The following is an 18,753-nucleotide window of genomic DNA, read 5'->3' as shown; positions in this document are numbered from 1 at the left end:
CCAGGCTCTGTGGTGTGTGGGTGTCGCTGTTCCTCTTTTCAAGATCTGTGTGGCAGGGGGGCGTCCCTCCCCCCAAGTCAGAATCCCCAGCGTGTGGGTGCTCCCATCCCCCCATCCAGACTCTGCGGGGGGGGAGGGAGGTCTAAAAAGAGACCGTGTCTCACTGTTTTGCCCAGGCTATTCTGCAGGGGCTATTCACAGGTGCGATCCCACTACTGATTAGCACAGGAGTTTTGACCTGCTCCATTTCCAACCTGGGCTGGTTCACCCGTCCTTAGGCAACCTGGGGACCCCAAGCTTCCCCAGGATCACCATATTGATGCTGAACTTAGTGCGGACACCTGATCGGCACAACCCCCTGAAGCCCAGAACTCCTGAGCTCAAGCGATCCGCCAGCCTCAGCCTCCCCAGGCGCTGGGATCACAGGCACCAGCCACGGAGCCCGGCTTGTTTTGTAGCCTGGCAGCTGGAGCTTTAAACTCTGCTTGTGAGCTCTGTGCCTTGGCCAGACGGGGACAGCCTGGAACTGGGAAATGCTCCTGCTCCCCCTGCCCCCGTCTCATGTCGAGCTGCAGGCGCCACTGTCCTGCCAGGTAAGATCCCGGATGTTTCGGTGCCCCCTTCCCCCGCCCAGGTGTCCGGGGACCTCTGCCCCCCATACAGAATCCTGGGTGTGGGGGTGTCCGTCCCTCTGCAGAGGATCCCGGAGTGTGGATGCCCTTGCCCCCCCCCACAAGATCCTGGGTGTGTGGGTGTCCGTCCCTCTGCAGAGGATCCCGGACTGTGGATGCCCTTGTCCCCCCCTACAAGATCCTGGGTGTGTGGGTGCCACTCTCCCCCCCGTAGATCTCTGGTGGGTGGGTCCCCAGGGTGTGAGTGCTCCCATCCCCCGATACAGGCTGGGGGGGGGGTATAACTGGCTCTCCCTGTCCTGCCCAGGTGGTGCTACAGCAGCTGTTCACAGGGGCAGCAACCCCAGTGTCACCCTGCAGCTTTAACCTGCTCCAGGGGTGACCTGCTTCACCCTCCTGTGGGAGCCCGGGGAACCCGAACTTCCCAGAATCACCTGATCGATGCCGAGCTTAGCACAGACACCGGCTCAGCATGGCAGGGTGCAGCCCTGAGCCCTGACAATCAGCTTCCCTCCGCCTCCTGCTGCACAGCGAGGATCCCACGCGAGAGGCTTTGTGCCCAGTTTGCTCAGGAGCGTCCCAGGCTCCAGCTGTAAACTCCGCTGGTCAGTTCTGATCTTTGGCCACACGGGGGCGGCACTAACGGTCCCATCTAAACGCTGTTTGCGTTCGACCCTTCGGATCACGGATTGTAACCCGCGGGCAGATCTCTGAGTGCAGCCAAATCCCTCCCCAAATTAAACATTGAAGCAGCAGCTCCCGTTGGAAAGATCAGGATTTTTGCCTTTAAAAACAAGGGAAATGTCTCCAGCGAGAGACTGAAGAAACTCAATTGATTTCATTGACTCCATGAATGTTCCTCTGTGTCCCCCTAGGAGTCATGCCCCACATTTTGGGGACCACTGAACCCTACTCGGTAATCAGGGGCTAGTGATGCCAAAGCCCAGGGAAAGGGAGAACAAGTGCGGGGCCCCCAGCACTGGAGCCATGTGAAGGGGCTGCAGGAGAGGTGCAATGGCTGGTGGCCCAGGGAGGTAAGGGCAAAGGGGGCACAGGAGGGGGCAGGAGTTAGGGGTGAAGGAGGTGCAAGGTCTGGGAGTGCAGGAGCTAGCAGTAAAGGGGGAGTGGGGATCGTCCAGGGGCAGTGGGGAAGTGCCAAAGTACAAGCTTTGCCCAAGGCACCATTTCCCCTAATGCTGGTCTGAGCAAACAATTGGAAATGACCCTTCAGTGAGACCAGAACCATAGTGTAGAAAAGCCCCTTTGTTAAGTGGTGGTGGCTGAGGGCTTAGGGAGATGGGTTAAAAAACAATGGGTGTCTTTCTGTGGAGGTTTGATTCTTGCCTGCTAGGTAAGGCTGGAGTGTGGTGTCTCCATGGCTGTACTTTCAGTGTCTGATCTGCCACAGGGAGCCAAGTCTAGACATATTCAGAGGCTCTATGCCAGGGTTTCTCAAACTTCCTTTCACTACAACCCCTTTTTGCAAAAAAAAAAACAAAAAAAAAACAACCTTACTACATGACCCTAGAAAGACGCACCAAGCCCCTCTACACTGAGCACAGGCAGAGGAGACAAAGCCTGAGCCCTGCCCCAGTTAGGGGAGGGCAAAACCAGAGCTTGAGGGATTCAGCCCTGGGTGGTGGGGCTCAGACTTTTGGTTTCAGCCCCAGGCACCAACAAGTCTAATGGCAGCCCTGGTGACCCCATTAAAACAGGGTTATGACCCACTTTGGGGTCCTGACACAGTGTGAGAACCACTCCTCTATACTGAGGGGAGAGAGTTTTCCTGTGGGTGCAGTTAATCCACTTCCCAAGAGGTGGCAGCTATGTCAGTGGGAGAAGCTATATCGGTGGGTGTGCAAGCTGTGGTGTTTGCCACATTTAAGAAGTTTAATCAAACCCCATTTTTAAAACCACCTGTGGTCTGGGAATGGCAAAGGACCTCGATGAAGCAGGGTCTGTCCTTCAAAGTGCTGGACATCAAGATTCCATAGTCCTGTTGTCATGGGGGTATAGCTCAGTGTTACAGTGCTTGACTACAGTTCAAGTAGTCCTTAGTTCAAACCTGCGTGTTCTCTTATAACCCTCTTTCTTTCTTTAAAAAAAAAGGAAAACATTTTCATTTCCATTCTCCATTATGTTCAGGGGCTCCTCTATACAGGAGTGCTTGATATCAATGTAAACACTCAACATTTCGCTCTCCAAATGCATAAAAACCTAGCAAAGCTGTCCATCTGCTGAAATCAGTTCCAATCCTCTAAGTGTCTAGTTTATGTTTTCATCAGTTAAACAAAGTTGTCATATGAATGTACATTTGCAGATCCCTCTTCTCCAGGAGCTATGTTGTGCAGAAGAACAAGAACCACATCCAGCTGCAGTTCAGGAGTCTGATGACCAAAGAGCCACGAAGTGTTCTGAGGGCTGGAGAAAAATGCTTTTTAGTGAGCTATTGAACGAGCTCAACCTGTTTAGCTTATCAAAAGAAGATTGAAAGGTGACTTCATTGAAGTGTTGAAGGGCCTTAATGGAGACAAAAGATTGGGTATTAAAGGGCTTTTTAGTCTAGCAGAGAAAGGCACAACAAGACCCAATGGCTGGAAGGTGAAAAGAGAGAAATTCATAATAGAAATGACACAAATATTCAACAGCGAGGATGATTCACCACAGGAACAAGCTACCAAGGAAAGTGGTGGATTTGCCATCTCCTGATGTCATCTAATGGAGACTAGATGCCTTTCTGGAATGTGTTTGCCCCCAAAGTAGCTATTGTGTCAGACAGGAGGCCTGTGATATGCAGGGGGTCAGATTAGATGCTCTAATGGTCTCTTCTGGCCATAAAGTCGACTAATTTCTGAAAAACTGAGTGTAGCATTGGGAGCAGCGTCTGATGTTTTCCTGTCTAGCCGGCTTGCTTCCTAGAACAAACGCTCCTTGAGTGGGGTGAACCACAGGGAGTAGCTCAAACCTCCAAAGTGCCTGGCCAGGGGCAGGACATTAGCACAGCAAGGGAGGGGTGTGGCAGTGACATCACAAAGGCCTTTTGCAGGACCTAAGACTATTGGTCAAAGGTGGTGAGGAGGTGGTGACCTCACAGAGAGATGCTGACATCAGCCAGGCAGGACAGGGGCGAGGGGCCAGAGAAACCTCAGAGACCCCTGTGGCTTTGCTTCAGCAAGTCTCCTTCTCCAGGTCTCTCTTTGAGGACTGAGAGAGTATTCGGGTTCACATATACTCGTATGAGCGCCAGGAGGAACCTCTTTTGAGTTTTCTCCTTCCCTTTTCCTGATTTTACTAGAAAACAGCCGTCCCTGTTTAGAAGGTAAGAGCCTCCTTGAGATTTGAAACCTGTTCAGTCTGATCCATCTGGTGACCGTTGAATTCTAGGCATGGAAAACATGAGCTTAAGGAGGCAGAATTTTATTGCGCACCTGGGATTTTGTCCCTTTGAATCACTGGGATCATTAGGGTTTGTCGTTTTGGTTTCACCTTTTCCTCCATCCATCCTTCCCTCCTTTCTCTTTGTCTCTTGCTTCTTTTGTCCTTTCTCCTGTTCCCCTCCCAACACCAGGAGGGGTGTGTGTATGTGTCTCAGGGGAGTGCTCGGCAGCTCCCACTGTGGGAGGTCCACCCAAAAATGTGGGGCTGAAATAGTGCTCAGGCAGTGATCCCCACCGGTGACCTGGGCCATCCTTTGGGCGAGAACCCTCAGCCTCCCGTCCTCAGTCTCTACCCTGATTGGCTGAGCAGGGGGTTATTGACAGGGAGGAGATTCAGGTCCTTGTTGTTCTCTTTTAAGCCCAAGGAAATAAGTCAGAACCAGTCATATGTTTGATGAATTTTGCTGCTCCTCTGCATTAATTGTGTCTGAGCAGTTCATGATTCTCTCTAACAATGCAGTTCTCCTCAAATACTTGCTGAATATTTATTGTGCACTGTTGTTGGTCTGGAGCTCATCTGAGAGCACTTTATTCAGGTCATTCAGTGTCTGAAATTCAAGATCTGATGGTTAGTTTGAAAATCAGGGCTCTTGGGTCCTATTCCCAACTCTGCCACTGGTTGGCTTTGTGACCTAAGACAAGTCAATTCTCCTGCCTTAGCTTCTTCCTCTTTCAAGTAGGGATAATAATGATCCGCTCCTACCTACCTCACGGTGGATGGGGATCCATTGGAGAGTGTCACTAGGAGTAGTGCATAATATGTGGTGTCCTATCACATTTACTCACAGCAGATTATGACATAATAGAATAGCTGAAATAGTCTATTTGATTTGTATTTTTTATTTTGAAATTGTTAAGAGCAGCAACTACTTAGCTCAGACTGAAGCATCTTATCTAATATTTTAGATCTAAGTGTCTCCTCTTTGTGTGCGACGAGACAGTTTAACACACTGTGACAAACAGGAGATGCTTTTGTTTTGCAACAAAATATTTTTGCAAAGAACTTTCATCCCACTTGTTTTGATTTTGAGAAACAAACTGGTTTAGTCTGAGGGGATTTTCTGACAGAAATGGTTTCAATGAAATTTCCCCACCATCTCGATTCCTGGGCTCTATCCCTGCCTCTGGGTTTTCTTTGTCCATTAGAACAGGAGTCAGGACTGTTGGCTTCTCTTTCTGGCTCTGTCACCACCTTGCTGTGTAGGCCCTTGGGAAGGTCACGTCCCTTCTTTGTACTTCAGGCTTCTCCCCATCTGTCCAATGAGAACAGGGACAGTTCTCGAACTCTGGGCAGTCATTTTCAGCCGGGCCCCGGCAGGGATAACTACAAATTTATATATATATATATATATATATATATATATATATATATATATATATATATATATATATATATATATATATATATATATATATATATATATATATATATAAGACTTTCATTCCTTAGGAACCGGTACCCTATAAAAAGTTCTGATTTAAGGGATGTGCCACAGTATGTATTTTTTGTACCAATAGTGTTACCATGCGTCCGTATTTTCCCAGGAGGAATTTTTAAATTTTTAAATTTAAAAAATTCCTCCCAGACAGTGATTTAAGAACTAAAAAGCCTGACATGTCCAGGAAACTACGGGTGTATGTTAACCCTACCTAAAGTTCTTTTTTAAAAAGATGGGCCTGAACTAGAAACGAGCTCCGTTTTACATGTGTGGGTCCCTGCCACGCCCTGGGGGGTGTGCTAGGGTGACCAGATGTCCTGATTTTATAGGCACAGTCCCAATTTTTGGGACTTTTTCTTATATAGGATCCTAATAACCCCCACCCCCGTCCCGATTTTTCACACTTGCTGTCTGGTCACCCTAGGGTGTGCACATGTGTGGGTCCCAGCTGCTCCCTGCCCCCCTCATTGAAACAAGTGTGCAGGGTTACTGCCCTGGGAACTGCAGGCACCAGTGGCCATGGGGCTGGCTGGAGGCAGGGCAGGGGCTGACTGGAGGTAGGGTCTGGCTGCAGGCAGGGCAAGGGGTGCGGGGCTGGCTGGAGACGGGGTGTGCGGGACTGGCAGGCTTCAGGCAGGGTGGTGCAGCAGGCGTTGGTTGGAGACAGGGCAGGAGGTGCGGGGCTGGCTGCAGGCAGGGCAGGAGGTGCGGGGCCGATGGTGTAGGGCTGGTGCGGGCAGGGGGGTGTGGGGAGCTGGCTGGCTTCAGGCAGAGCCGCAGGGGGTACGACAGGGGTTGGCTGGAGACAGGGCATGGGGTGCAGGGCTGGCTGCAGGGGGTGTGGGGCTGGTGCAGGCAGGGGGTGCAGCAGGGGCTGGCTGTGAGCAGGAGGTGCAGAGCTGGCTGGAGACAGGGGCTGGTGCAGGCAGGGCAGGGGGTGCAGGGCTGGCTGCGGGCAGGGGGTGAGGGGCTGGCTGGAGGCAGGGGCTGGTGCAGGCAGGGCAGGGGGTGGGGCTGGCTGGAGGCAGGGGCAGGTGCAGGCAGGGCAGGGGGTGTGGGGCTGGCTGGAGGCAGGGGCAGGTGCAGGCAGGGCAGGGGGTGCGGGGCGGGGTGCAGGCAGGGGGTGTGGGGCTGGCTGGAGGCAGGGGCAGGTGCAGACAGGGCAGGGGGTGCGGGGCTGGCTGGAGGCAGGGGCAGGTGTAGGCAGGGCAGGGGGTGAGGGGCTGGGTGCAGGCAGGGGGTGCGGATACAGGGGGTACAGCCCACCCTGTACGGTAAGTGCCCCCTCCTCCCTCCGTCAGCACCGGGGTAGCAGCAGCAGCCCGGGGCTTGGGGGCTATTTAAATGGCCCGGGGCTCCCCTGCTTCTACCGCCCCGGCCTGTAAATAGCTGAGGGAGCCCTGGGGAAGCGGGGGGGCTCTGGGGGCTATTTAAAGGGCTGGGGCGGTAGAAGCAACGGGAACCCTGGACTTTTAAAATAGCCCCCAGCGCCCCGCAGCCCTACCCCAGCCCTATCCCAGCCCCTGCTGGGAGCCCCAGGCCCTTTAAATTGCCCCCTGAGGAAGCTGGGCCACCCTGGTACAGCGCACCAGCTCTTGCCAGTACGCAGTACCAGGGCTTGGGCACGGGGCCCTCTTAGGGGTGGGGCCCAATTCAGGGGAATCAGGAGAATCGGCCTAAAGCTGGGGTGGGGGTGGGGCAGGACTTGGTCCCATTCTGGGCACCACCAAAAATTATACAAACCTGCCGCCCCGTCCAGCCCAACCTTCTGCTGACGCACCTCAGCCCACACCCCTGCAGGGTTTGAAGCTTCCATTGCTTAAATTCCAGGACACTGAGGGATTTCAGCTCCCATTTTCCCAGAGGGAACCTTCACCCCACTCCCAGCCAGGTTCTTGTCCATGGGATCACTGTAGGGGGGCTGGGTCCCGCTGGGTCTTTTCTTCCTCTGTGACAGGCCAGGGTGCAATAACTGGGGCATCTGAGCACCCAGGACCTTCTGTGGGGCTGCCATTCCCCTCCCCTTCTGTGGTCTCGTCTGTCATTGACTCCAGCCTCTTTTCTATCCATCGGCAGCACCATCCCAAGCAAGCTGCACTCGCCTCAAAAAGACAGTGCCCCCTGCTGGGTGTAAATCACTGACCTATCTCCTCCCTGAGCACTGACTGCCCCTCTGTTTCCTGGCCTCTCAGTCTGTGCAGATGGGACCTTTCCCTCCAGTGCTGGAGGATTCGCCCTTCTCATCTACCCTTGTCCCAAGCAGCACAGCAGGTGGGAATCTTACATGTACTGAGGTGACTTAGGAGCAGAAACCCCCCCAGACCTTCCATGCAATTGGCACTTGCCCCTCACTGAGCAGGGTTGAAACTCCTGCAGGGAGACTGCTGGGCTATATCCCCTCTGGGCATGAGCAAAGCAGCAGGGTGAAAAAGGAACCTGGAGATTGAACCCAGGGCCTCATACATGCAAAGCATGTGCTCTACCACTGACCTACATCCACAATTAGCCTTTGTTTGCTATGGGTTACACCAGGGGTAGGTAACCTATGGCACGTGTGCCGAAGGTGGCACATGAGCTGATTTTCAGTGGCACTCACACTGCCCAGGTCCTGGCCACCAGTCTTGGGGGCTCTGCATTTTAATTTAATTTTAAATGAAGCTTCTTAAACATTTTAAAAAACCTTATTTACTTTACATACAACAATAGTTAGTTATATATTATAGACACATAGAAAGAGACCTTCTAAAACATTAAAATGTATCACTGGCATGCGGAACCTTGAATTAGAGTGAATAAATGAAGACTCGGCACAGCACTTCTGAAAGGTTGCTGACCCCTGGGTTACACTCAGAGCCCTCTTGTTTCCAGAGCATCCAGTGGCCTCAAAGCAGCATGGGGGACACATTCCCTGCTCGGAGGGCCAAACCTGCTGTCCTGGAGGTTGCTGGTTCTTAGGGGTCACTTTGCAGCAGGGCCAGATTCGATGTGTGGGGCAGAGAGAGTGGGTGCCCTGGGCTCAGGGTGCAGAGATACACTCAGCCCTCAACCCTGCATTGGGTGGGGGGTGCTGCCACCCCCTGCTGGAAGGTAATGGGAGGGGAGGGGCACTGTGAGTCGCTCAGCACCTGACCCTGGTGGCAGAAGTGCTGTGGGGAGCTCCAGGTGTTTCTAGGATCTGCTATTGCCACCTGCCTGGGAAGTCCAGCTTTCCCCAGCACATTCACTGCGGTGCAATTGGGTCACTGTTTCCATGGCTGAACAGCAAAGAATCACTCCCAGTTTCCCTTCTATCTGCAACAGGATTAGCCTGTATCAGTGGTTAATGAGGTGGATCTAGTGGTAGATTGTTATTCATTCCCCACCTTGACAATTCACACAGTCCCTTTCCCATGCAGATTCCCAGCACCTCTGTGATCCTGGTAGCCGGGATTGGGTCCTGAGATTTTCATGGTTCTTTCCCCCTCCACCTGGAGTGAACTCAGCTTTTCCCCCATCCCAGACAATCCATGAAATAACAACAGGGGCATAAAGAACGAGGGGAGGGAACATCTCACGGCCAGGGCTGGATGTGCCCAGGGCCCCCTGCTTGTCCATTGTTTCCATGGAATTTGGCCCCCTGCTTTGCACAAGGGACAGAGAAAGATCTTGCTGTTCCTGTGTCTGTGCAAGGAAAATTGTGCTTCCCTAGGAAAGAGAGGAGGGAAATGGCCCCGTGATGGGACAATAGCCTCAGGATTAAGACCTAAGGGCTCAGGCTGAGAACTGATAGAACTCCACTCATCTGGGATTTAACAAATTGTCTTCCATGGAGCAGGGCCACTTCCAGTGTTTTTGCCACCCCAGGCAGAAAAAAAAATAAAAAAGCTGCAATCAACTGCAGCTCTACCTCTGCTGCTTTCGGTGGCAATTCCTTCCCACTGAGAGAGCCGAACTGCCGCTGAAGCCTCCCCTTTTTATTGGCCACCCCAGGGACCTGCTTGCTGCGCTGGTGCCTGGAGCCAGTCCTGCCATGGAGACACTGGGAAGATGGGGAATCAGGAAAATACCATGGATTTGTTTACATTGCAAGTGAAAAATAACTGAAATGTTCTTGGTTTAAAGTCATGTTTTCCTGTCTGGGAATTGAACCCAGGCCTTAGCAGTGAAAGTGCCAAATCCTAACCACTAGACCGCCAAGTAGGTGATAATGCTGTTTTTCTTCTCACTTATGTTACACTTTCTTAGGCTACTTTCTATCCACTTTCTGAAACTCTTCCATTGTCCATTCCCTGAGGGGCTAGGAGCAGAGAGTGCAGGAACCCCTGTGCTCAGGGTCACAACCTCAGCCCAACCCAAGTCACTGAAACAAACTCAAATCATGCTTCCTCCAGCAGGATCACAGAGACACACCAAAAAAACCCCATGAGGAACAATCCTCCTCTGCCTTCATTTACCCCATTGCAACCCTCTCAGCAGCCGACTCTTGCCGGAAGGACTGAGCTGATAGGAGCTCTGGCATAGAGACCAAGGGAGGGGTGTTGCTCCCTCTCGCTGTGAGCTGATCACATTCTGACTCTGTGTAACGGGGCTCTGAGCTTTGCCATCTTGTGAGTTCTGAGTGCTGAGCCCCCCGGACCCTTCTGCTGGGAGCATGGGGATTGCACAACAGCTGCAAGCCCTTTTCCCGTCTCCTTGTCCTCCTCGGCTTCCCCAGACCTTCCCCACAAATGGTTCTATCAGGCGCTGGAGGGATCTAAGGACCTGCAGGTTTCCCTCACCCACCTCTTAAGGCAAACAGTGATTCCCTTCTCTGACACTCCTGGGCCTGGGCTTCTTTTGAGTTTTTCCACAGGGGACCTGATTCCCTGTGAAAGTGTGTGTGGCATGTGGGGAACTCAGACTCAGACTCTCCCCCACTAGATGAGTCCAACAGCACCTCCCCTTGGTGGGAGAATCCTAAATTCCACCCTCCCACCCTGGTTACTCTGACCAGCTGATGGCGACAGCATGCTAAATCAACCCCAGCTCTCTGGGCTAGAAAGCAGCATCTAACCAGCCTTGTGACAGGGCTGGTTTGCTCGCTGGAGACATAACGGACCAGGAAAGAAGGCAAATGTCAGACAGGGAACCTCAGCTCACAAATAAACACCCTCAGGCTCCTTCTACACTGCGACTGGGCAGTTGACTGACTTTAAATCTAGCTAGCTCAGTTGGTAGAGCATGATGGTCTTTCAGGGTGTGAAAAACCCCAAAACCAGTATAATTAAGCTGACCTAAGCCATGGTTAGATAGTGCTAAACGAAAGAGTGTTCTGTCAATGTAGCTATTAGAGGGATGTAAAACCCCTCTAGTTACTGTAGCAGCTGTCTACTCTACAGTGCTAGAGCAGTGTCACAGCAGCATTTTAAGTATAGCCAGCCTCACAGTGAGACCAGATCTGGCTCTGTGGACACTCAGGCACTAGCAACATACTAATGCCTCCATAGTTGGCAGGATTCAAACCTGTGTGGGGAGACCCCAATGGATTTCTAGTCTATCATCTTAGCCACTCAGCCACAAGTATTTAATGTACAGTTATTTCACTACACCGTGATTCTGTTCTCACAGAATTGTCACTTCAAATGGCTCAGACCAGCAACCCCAGCACACTCACGGCTGCATTAGTGTAAGTGTGTCCATGGCTGAACAGCAAGAGTTCCTGCCCATTTCCCTTCCAGCTGGAGCAGGGTGAGAGTGTGTTTGTGGTTAATGACATTGCTATAGGTTGTTCATTCCCCACACTGACAATTCAGATAGTCCCTTTCCTATTCGAATCTCCACCATATCATTCCAACAGCCGGGGTCAGGATTTCTCTGGGGCACTGAAATGTTTCAGGGGGTTGAACTCAGCCTTGCATTCCATCCCTGATGTTTCATGGACTAACAGCAGCAGCATAAAGAAAGAGCTGAGCCAATATCTCACTGTCAGAGGTGAAGGTGGCCACGTCCCCTCTGTCTGACCATCGCCATTGCAGGAGAGAAGGTTTCAATGGAATCGAATGCCCTGGCTCAGACAAGAGACACAGGGAGGTTTTGCTGTTCATGGATCTGTGCAAAGGAAATTGTGTCTCTGTGTGAAATTGAGGAGGGAAATGAAATGTTCACATGGTGGCCCAATGCCCTAACAAATGTGGGTGAAGGAGTCGGGCTGGAAAATGATTTTACTGGAGTTCGTATAAATTTATTGCCCTGATTAAAATCTATGGCTAAAAGGCAGCCACTGTTGTTAGTACTTGAACCTGTGTAGGGACACCCCAGTGGGTATCAGGTCCATTGCCTTAACCAGGGATAGTCGATTATTTTATCAAGATCTAAATTTCTTGGTCAAGATATAGTCAATGTCTAGACTCCAGAGAAAATAATACACTGATGATAATAAGAAGAATTTAGAAATAATTTGCAGTCACTATGGGCATAACTATGATGATTGTCTCGTGTTTCATTCTTTATATCTGGCACCACCACTGCCTTGCCCTTTAGTCTTGTAATTTACCAAGGGTAAAACTAAACATCTCTTCAGATACAAGGGAGTGTTTGTGTTCATTCCTGTTAGCTACACGGGGGTTTGATGTAGCTGCTTTCAAGCCTCTGGCTCTGCCCTGATAAGTAACATTTCAGGGTGTCACTGAACTGAAAGAGGGAGATCATTTTTTGACAGATGACGCCGCCTCTTAAAGGTGTTTGTCTGGCTGGCAGCCCTGGTTCCCAGGTCTCTCCTGAGGGAAGAAAGTTTCTGTGCAAAATACTAAAACTTTTAACAGAGAGGAGGGAAAGGTGATGGCCACATGATGGGGCCAGTATGTACGACAACCTGGTTCTTTTATATGGGATGACTCTGAACACTGACTGATCTCCACTCCCTTGGATTTGAAGAGATGTTTAGTTTTCATTTAGGAACCTGTAAGGCTGAAGCAATGTTATGGATGGTGACACTACGACTGAAGGGTTATTTAATGTTGTAGAAATTGTTAAAAACACTGAGCTTAAACTAGAACTGCCTGTTATTAAAGGCTGGTTTCCCCACGTCAGTTCCATAAGCTCTGCTAGAAACACCCTGGCTTCTCTCCTGCCTCGGTGGGAACTGGAGGGAATCGTCCCCTGCTGCCCTTGGCTCCAGGCTGTTTTTTCTGGGGAGGGGACGTGGAATTGATTTGTTTGCTGTTGAGAAGGGAGCCGGGCCAGTTCTCAGGGAACGAGAACCACCAGCATCTTCCCAGCCCAGCCCAGGCTGCTGCCCTGTCCCAGCCTCTGTTCCCCTGGGGGCCCTGTGTGTTTGACTCTAGAGCAGGCCGGGAGCAGCAGCTGAGGCAGATGACAGCCTGGGCTGGGCAGATAAGAAGGAGTTTAGCAAGCAAAAAAGGTAAAATGGCAGGGGAGTGTTACCGTGGACTCAATGGCATTTCCCCATTGGTCTGTCTGCTTGGGGGCAGGGACAATAACACGTCCTGCTGCATTCGTTATTTCAAAGGGCGGTTTAGGATTTTCATTCTCACACACGGTGCACAAAGCAGGACTCAACCTTTGCCGTAAACTAAACGAGCTGCTCACAGATTCTGGCAGCCACAATGAGCATTTGGGTGAGAGCTCAGACCTGCCCCTGTCCCAGAGGAAGGGGGTCATCTGTGTGGGGACTGAACCACTGACCTATCAGCTCTTAACTCCCAAGCGTTCAGTAACTCTGTTATCAGTGCCTGTGAGTGTAATTTAAACCATAAGAAAAACCACACTGGGCCAGACCAAAGGCCCATCTAGCTCTGAATCTTGTCTTCTGACAGTAGCCAATACCAGGTGCCCCAACAACCAGTCAACAAGGCACCACTGGGAGTTGAACCCAGGATCTCCTGTTTACAAAACAGATGCTTTAGCGAGCTAAGACATGGTGCCTGTGAGTAGCTATAACACACTGTCTGCCCACACCTGACTCCCTGACATCACCACCAGGGCCTGAGAAGCTTTGCTCGTCTTTGGATTCTGCAAAGCAGAGGAGCAGGTGAGGTGTTCCTTGCAAGCTGTCTGTCTGTCTGTGTGTGTGTGTGTGTGTGTGTGTGTGTGTGTGTGTGTGTGTGTGTGTGTGTGTGTGTGTGTGTGTGTGTGTGTGTGTGTGTGTGTGTGTGTGTGTGTGTGTGTGTGTGTGTGTGTGTGTGTGTGTGAGAGAGAGAGAGAGAGAGAGAGAGAATCTTTGGCCAGGTCTGCACTACAAAGTTGTTTCAGCAGAATTATATTGCTCAGGTGCGTGAAAAACACACAACGCTCTCTCGGTCGGCAGCTTGTGGCTGGTGTACACACTGCAGTGCCATGTCTGGCGACAAAACTGCCCTGTTTTGCTGACAAAATAAAATGACTTCAATGAGAGGGCTAGAGCTTTTTGCAGCAAACTTAAAATAACAGAGTAAACGCTGCTGTTCATTATATCACCATAACTGGCCTTCCCCAGTATCCCAAAATGCCCTCCGTGAACTCGCCTGCCCTGCATTCCTGCTACAGAGCCATGGACCCCTCCCCTTTCATCGCTCTGGGAAGTTCTGACAGCTGAGCCTGCTGCTCTGCTCCGGCAGCCAGGAGCAAATCACTGCCGTGGATGCTGCTCTCTCCCACCCTGCGAACACAGAGCAGGGTGGCGGGAACTTCCATACATGGGGGGGGGGCACCGGCATCTGAATGAGACAAACCCATGACACCCCTTCCCTCGAGGAGGCTCTTACCTTCTAAACAGGGACTTCTGTTTTCTAGTAAAATCACTAAAAGGGAAGGAGAAAACTCAAAAGAGGTTCCTCCTGGCACTCACGTGCATGAACCCAAATACTCTCTCAGTCCTCAAAGAGAGACCTGGAGAAGGAGACTTGCTGAAGCAAAGCCACAGGGGTCTCTGAGGTTTCCCTGGCCCCTCGCCCCTGTCCTGCCTGGCTGATGTCAGCATCTTTCTGTGAGGTCACCACCTCCCCACCACCTTTGACCAATAGTCTGAGGTCCTGCAAAAGCCTTTGTGATGTCACTGCCACACCCCTCCCTTGCTGGGCTAATGTCCTTCCCCTGGCAGGCACTTTGGAGGTTGGAGCTACTCCCTGTGGATCACCCCACTCAAGGAGCGTTCGTTCTAGGCAGCAAGCCGGCTAGACAGGAAAACATCAGACGCTGCTCCCAATGCTACACTCAGTTTTTCAGAAATTAGTCGACTTTATGGCCAGAAGAGACCATTAGAGCATCTAATCTGACCCCCTGCATATCGCAGGCCTCCTGTATGACACAATAGCTACTTTTGGGACAAACACTTTCCAGAAAGGCATCTAGTCTTCATTAAATGACATCAGGAGATGGAGAATCCACCACTTTCCCTAGAAGACATTTTTCTCCAGCCCTCAGAACATTTGGTGGCTCTTTGCTATTGAACGAGCTCAACCTGTTTAGCTTATCAAAAGAAGATTGAAAGGTGATTTCACTGAAGTGTTGAAGGGCCTTAATGGAGAGAAAAGATGGGGTATTAAAGGGCTCTTTAATCGAGCAGAGAAAGGCATAACAAGACCCAATGGCTGGAAGGTGAAAAGAGACAAATTCATATTACAACTAAGGCACAAATATTCAACAGCGAGGATGATTCACGACAGGAACAAGCTCCCAAAGAAAGTGGTGGATTCTAATTCTAATTCCTTATGAATATTCTGTGTGTTTGTGTCTGCAGGGGAGGAACATGCCATATGCCCGGAGGACTTTATTCCTCCAGCCTGCAAGGACAGAGGGGATGTCAAGGAGTTACTCCTTCAATCCTCCCCACAGAAAGGCCCTTCTTAGGAAAAGCAAAATCCTAGAAAGAAAGAGTAACACTGAACAAGACTCCAGAAAGACAGATTTTTATAATCACAGTGAGAAGTTTTTTACTTGACCAGGGACTTGAACCCTGGACCCTCAGATTAAAAGTCTGATGCTCTGCCAACTGAGCTAGCCAGGCTCACATGTGAAAAGTGCAAGTTGGTGCAGAGGTGAAGCTAGTCAAGAAAAAGCGAGATGGCCACAATAGGGGAAACCTGCTGTTCTCTCTCTCTTCCCAGCCCTGGCCTGGCTGGGTATTAGTGCTGGTTAAAAAGACGGGAAAATATCGGCATCTACCAGCCATTCATAGCTGTAGAAGACTCAGGCACAATACAGAGGTGCCCATCTGTAAGTGCCAAATGGTTGGATTGGCTAATGCAGCCTGTAGACGTCCAGGGCACTCTGGGATATAGAGCCAAGTGTCCATCACCATCATCATTTCAAAGGGATAATGATAATGGTAGCAAGGTTCACAACTGACTCAGCAGTTGCATACAAAGGTGCACGTTTGGCAGTTACGTTGGCTCAGGTTGGCCACCCCGGTCTAGATGTAGAAGTTGCAACATTTAAACTTGAAAGAGGGGCCAATTTCCCCATCATTTCTCACCTTTACATCCAAACACGATGAAGGTAGCAGATAGAGCCAGAGCAGGTTGTCTATGGGACCAAGTATATGCAGAGTATCCTCGACAGAGGTTTGTTCAACCTGTTCTTAAAAACCTCTGAGGACAGAGACACCACAGACGCCTTTGGGAGCCTATTCCAGAGCTTAACTGCACTCAGAGTCTGACATTGGTGAAGTAGGAGGCTGAGAAAAACAACACTGGCTGTCAAAAAAAAACCAGCCCTCCCTGGTACTTTAAGCAATAAGTTCTGGTGTTTTAGCAGCCATGGCCTGGGTTCAATTCCCCCTAAACACCAGAAGTTTTTCAATAAAAATCTCCATTCATTTTGCATTTGAAATAGAAAGGAAAAGAGGGCTTCTTGTCCTTATCAACAAGGCAAAGAATGGCTTTTTTCTCAGTAAATATTTTTAAAAGGCGCTGACTCGACCTGAAGATCTCATTTCATTTGTATTTACAATGGAATGATTCTCTCTAGGATAGACAGAAATTCTTCAGCTAGACTCGGATTCCACGGGAATACGAGAAGCGATTGTGTCTAACACCTGCTTTTTTTTGGACAACAGTGGGGATGTCCAAGTTTTCCATGGACATTTCCCTTCCAGCACTTCAGGCCCCATCCAACAATACAAGAAACTGAAATGCACAGAAAGTTTCTCACCATAGGATTCAGTGACCAGGCCGGGGGGGAAGTTTTGCCATTTGAAGATGTTTGAATGCCCTCCAACTTCTCTCATACAAATGCTAAATAGTTGGTGGTGTAATGTTACAGGAGAGGTTGAAATTAGGCTATGTCATCAGATAGAAGACAGTGATGGTGTCAGACGTGGGATGTGAATGGAGCCTAGAGCAACAAATGACTGTTAGGGGGCTTATTCCTTCACCCTCTTACTTCCCTGGTCCTTCTCGCATGAACAGAGAGCAACAATACCCAAAGTCCAAAGGCGCAAACAATTCGATGTTTATTGGGGTGAACGTCCAGCAAGCATGATTCCAGTTTCCTTCCTCAGTGTCCCCCTTCCCAGCTCTGACACCACAGAACCTTGCCTGTATCCCTGTTTCTGTTCCCATCCCCGTTCCCATTTTCCCCTTTAGAAAAACATGATCCCAATTCCCCCATCCCCAGTCCCTGTTCCCATTTCCCCCCTCCCCCCAACCGTCCTGACTGACTGCAGAATATATAGTAAAACCTGAGTTTTGCTTAGCTATTCCTTAACCAATCATTTTACTGAAATGTAACTAACCAATCCTAACATACTGTAACATGATTATCTAACCAATTATATTCCACCACCTTCATTGGTTTACACCCAACAAAATCAACTATAACAGCAGACAGAAACAATCACAGAACCAGACAGAGACCATGCAAATAAACATACAAAACAATACAGAAGGGAGGATTTCACAACTACATCTATACAGACATAAGGGTTTTCCAGCTGCGTCTATTGATAAGTGAGTTCTTGCCAGACAGGATGCTACCAAACTAAGTTTCCCTTTCTCTGGAGGTGATGGAATATCAGGGCAGGATTGTATTCCTCACAGCCCAATAGCACCTTATTTCAGTGTGACTAGTTGGGAATGTGTGAATGTGACCAGACACTTCCCAGCTTATGGCTGCCTTTGCTGCTTAGCTGAAGAACCAGGCCTCAGACTGTCACAGTAAGAGAAGGCCATTACACAGACAGACAGTGATTTTTTATTCTCTCTTTTATATCTTTATAACTAGCTAAGTGATAAAAATACACCTAAATTCTTAAAGTACAGGCCTTTGCAGACAGGCCTGAATCTCTGTATCCTAACAGTCCTCGAGGTCAGGCAGCCTCTGGGTAAGGGGGTGGGGACTCAGATCTTTCCACTAGCCAATTCCACCAGGGTTGTATATAAAGCAGGAAGTTCCCCACAATATCCAGACCAGATGCCCCCTTTACACACTTGTGCTCTGTCCTCATTGCTTCTCTGTCTCTCTTCCCCTCATCTCTGCTGCTCCCCCTCTGAGCTTTCTCAGCACCTGGCCCCACAGCACTTCCTGCCAGCCAGAGACTGCGCTATCTGCACCTGCAGCTGTGGCCTCTCTCCTGATTGCAAAGGAAAGGAACCTTCCCAGGAAATGGCCACAGCTTCTGGGAATCTGCACATGGCTGTGAACAGAGTTTGGCTCCTGGCACCCAGGGCAACTTAAAAGCTGAGCACCCAGACAGGGGCTTGAACCCTGGACCCTCAAATTAAGAGCCTGATGCTTTACCAACTGAGCTACCTGGATTTGCTGTTTTTGAAGAGAATTACTGGCACAGTTTAGCCTCCAAATCCGTACAGAGTCCGACCCTGACGCTTCAATGCATAAACAACGTCCATAGCAGTCACAGTCTTCCGCTTCGCATGCTCGGTGTAAGTAACAGCATCTCGGATCACGTTCTCCAGAAACACTTTCAGCACCCCGCGAGTCTCCTCGTAAATGAGGCCTGAAATACGCTTCACTCCCCCACGACGAGCCAAACGGCGAATAGCGGGTTTCGTAATACCCTGGATGTTATCCCTCAACACCTTCCTATGGCGCTTAGCGCCTCCTTTCCCAAGACCCTTGCCTCCCTTACCACGCCCAGACATATTCGCTGTTGAAAAGCATCTTCACCGTTCACCTCAAGAGTGAGCAGGCAGGCAAAAGAGAGGCAAAAAAAGTCCCAGCAACCCCTCCTCTTTTTCTGCACAGCCACTGCCTGTCAGCAGGATTCCTCCTCCTCCTCCCTCCTGTGCCTCAGTGCGACTAAATCTCCGCACCTGGACAGCCGGTCCATCC

At 50.3% G+C, this 18,753-nt stretch overlaps 1 protein-coding gene across 1 annotated transcript; it reads right to left on the bottom strand.

Annotated features, from left to right (window-relative positions):
- Nucleotides 1–18,251: 18,251 nt before the first annotated feature.
- Nucleotides 18,252–18,566, bottom strand: LOC120389360 (histone H4). The gene has a single exon (XM_039511883.1). The coding sequence runs from the start codon at nucleotides 18,561–18,563 to the stop codon at nucleotides 18,252–18,254; it is 312 nt and encodes a 103-aa protein (XP_039367817.1). The 5' UTR covers nucleotides 18,564–18,566.
- Between the last annotated feature and the right edge of the window lie 187 nt (nucleotides 18,567–18,753).

The sequence above is a fragment of the Mauremys reevesii genome, linkage group 23, assembly GCF_016161935.1.
Source record: "Mauremys reevesii isolate NIE-2019 linkage group 23, ASM1616193v1, whole genome shotgun sequence".
NCBI classification, from domain to species: Eukaryota; Metazoa; Chordata; order Testudines; family Geoemydidae; genus Mauremys; species Mauremys reevesii.
The sequence above is the reverse complement of the archived record's forward strand: the minus strand, read 5'-3'. Positions and strand labels throughout refer to the sequence as shown.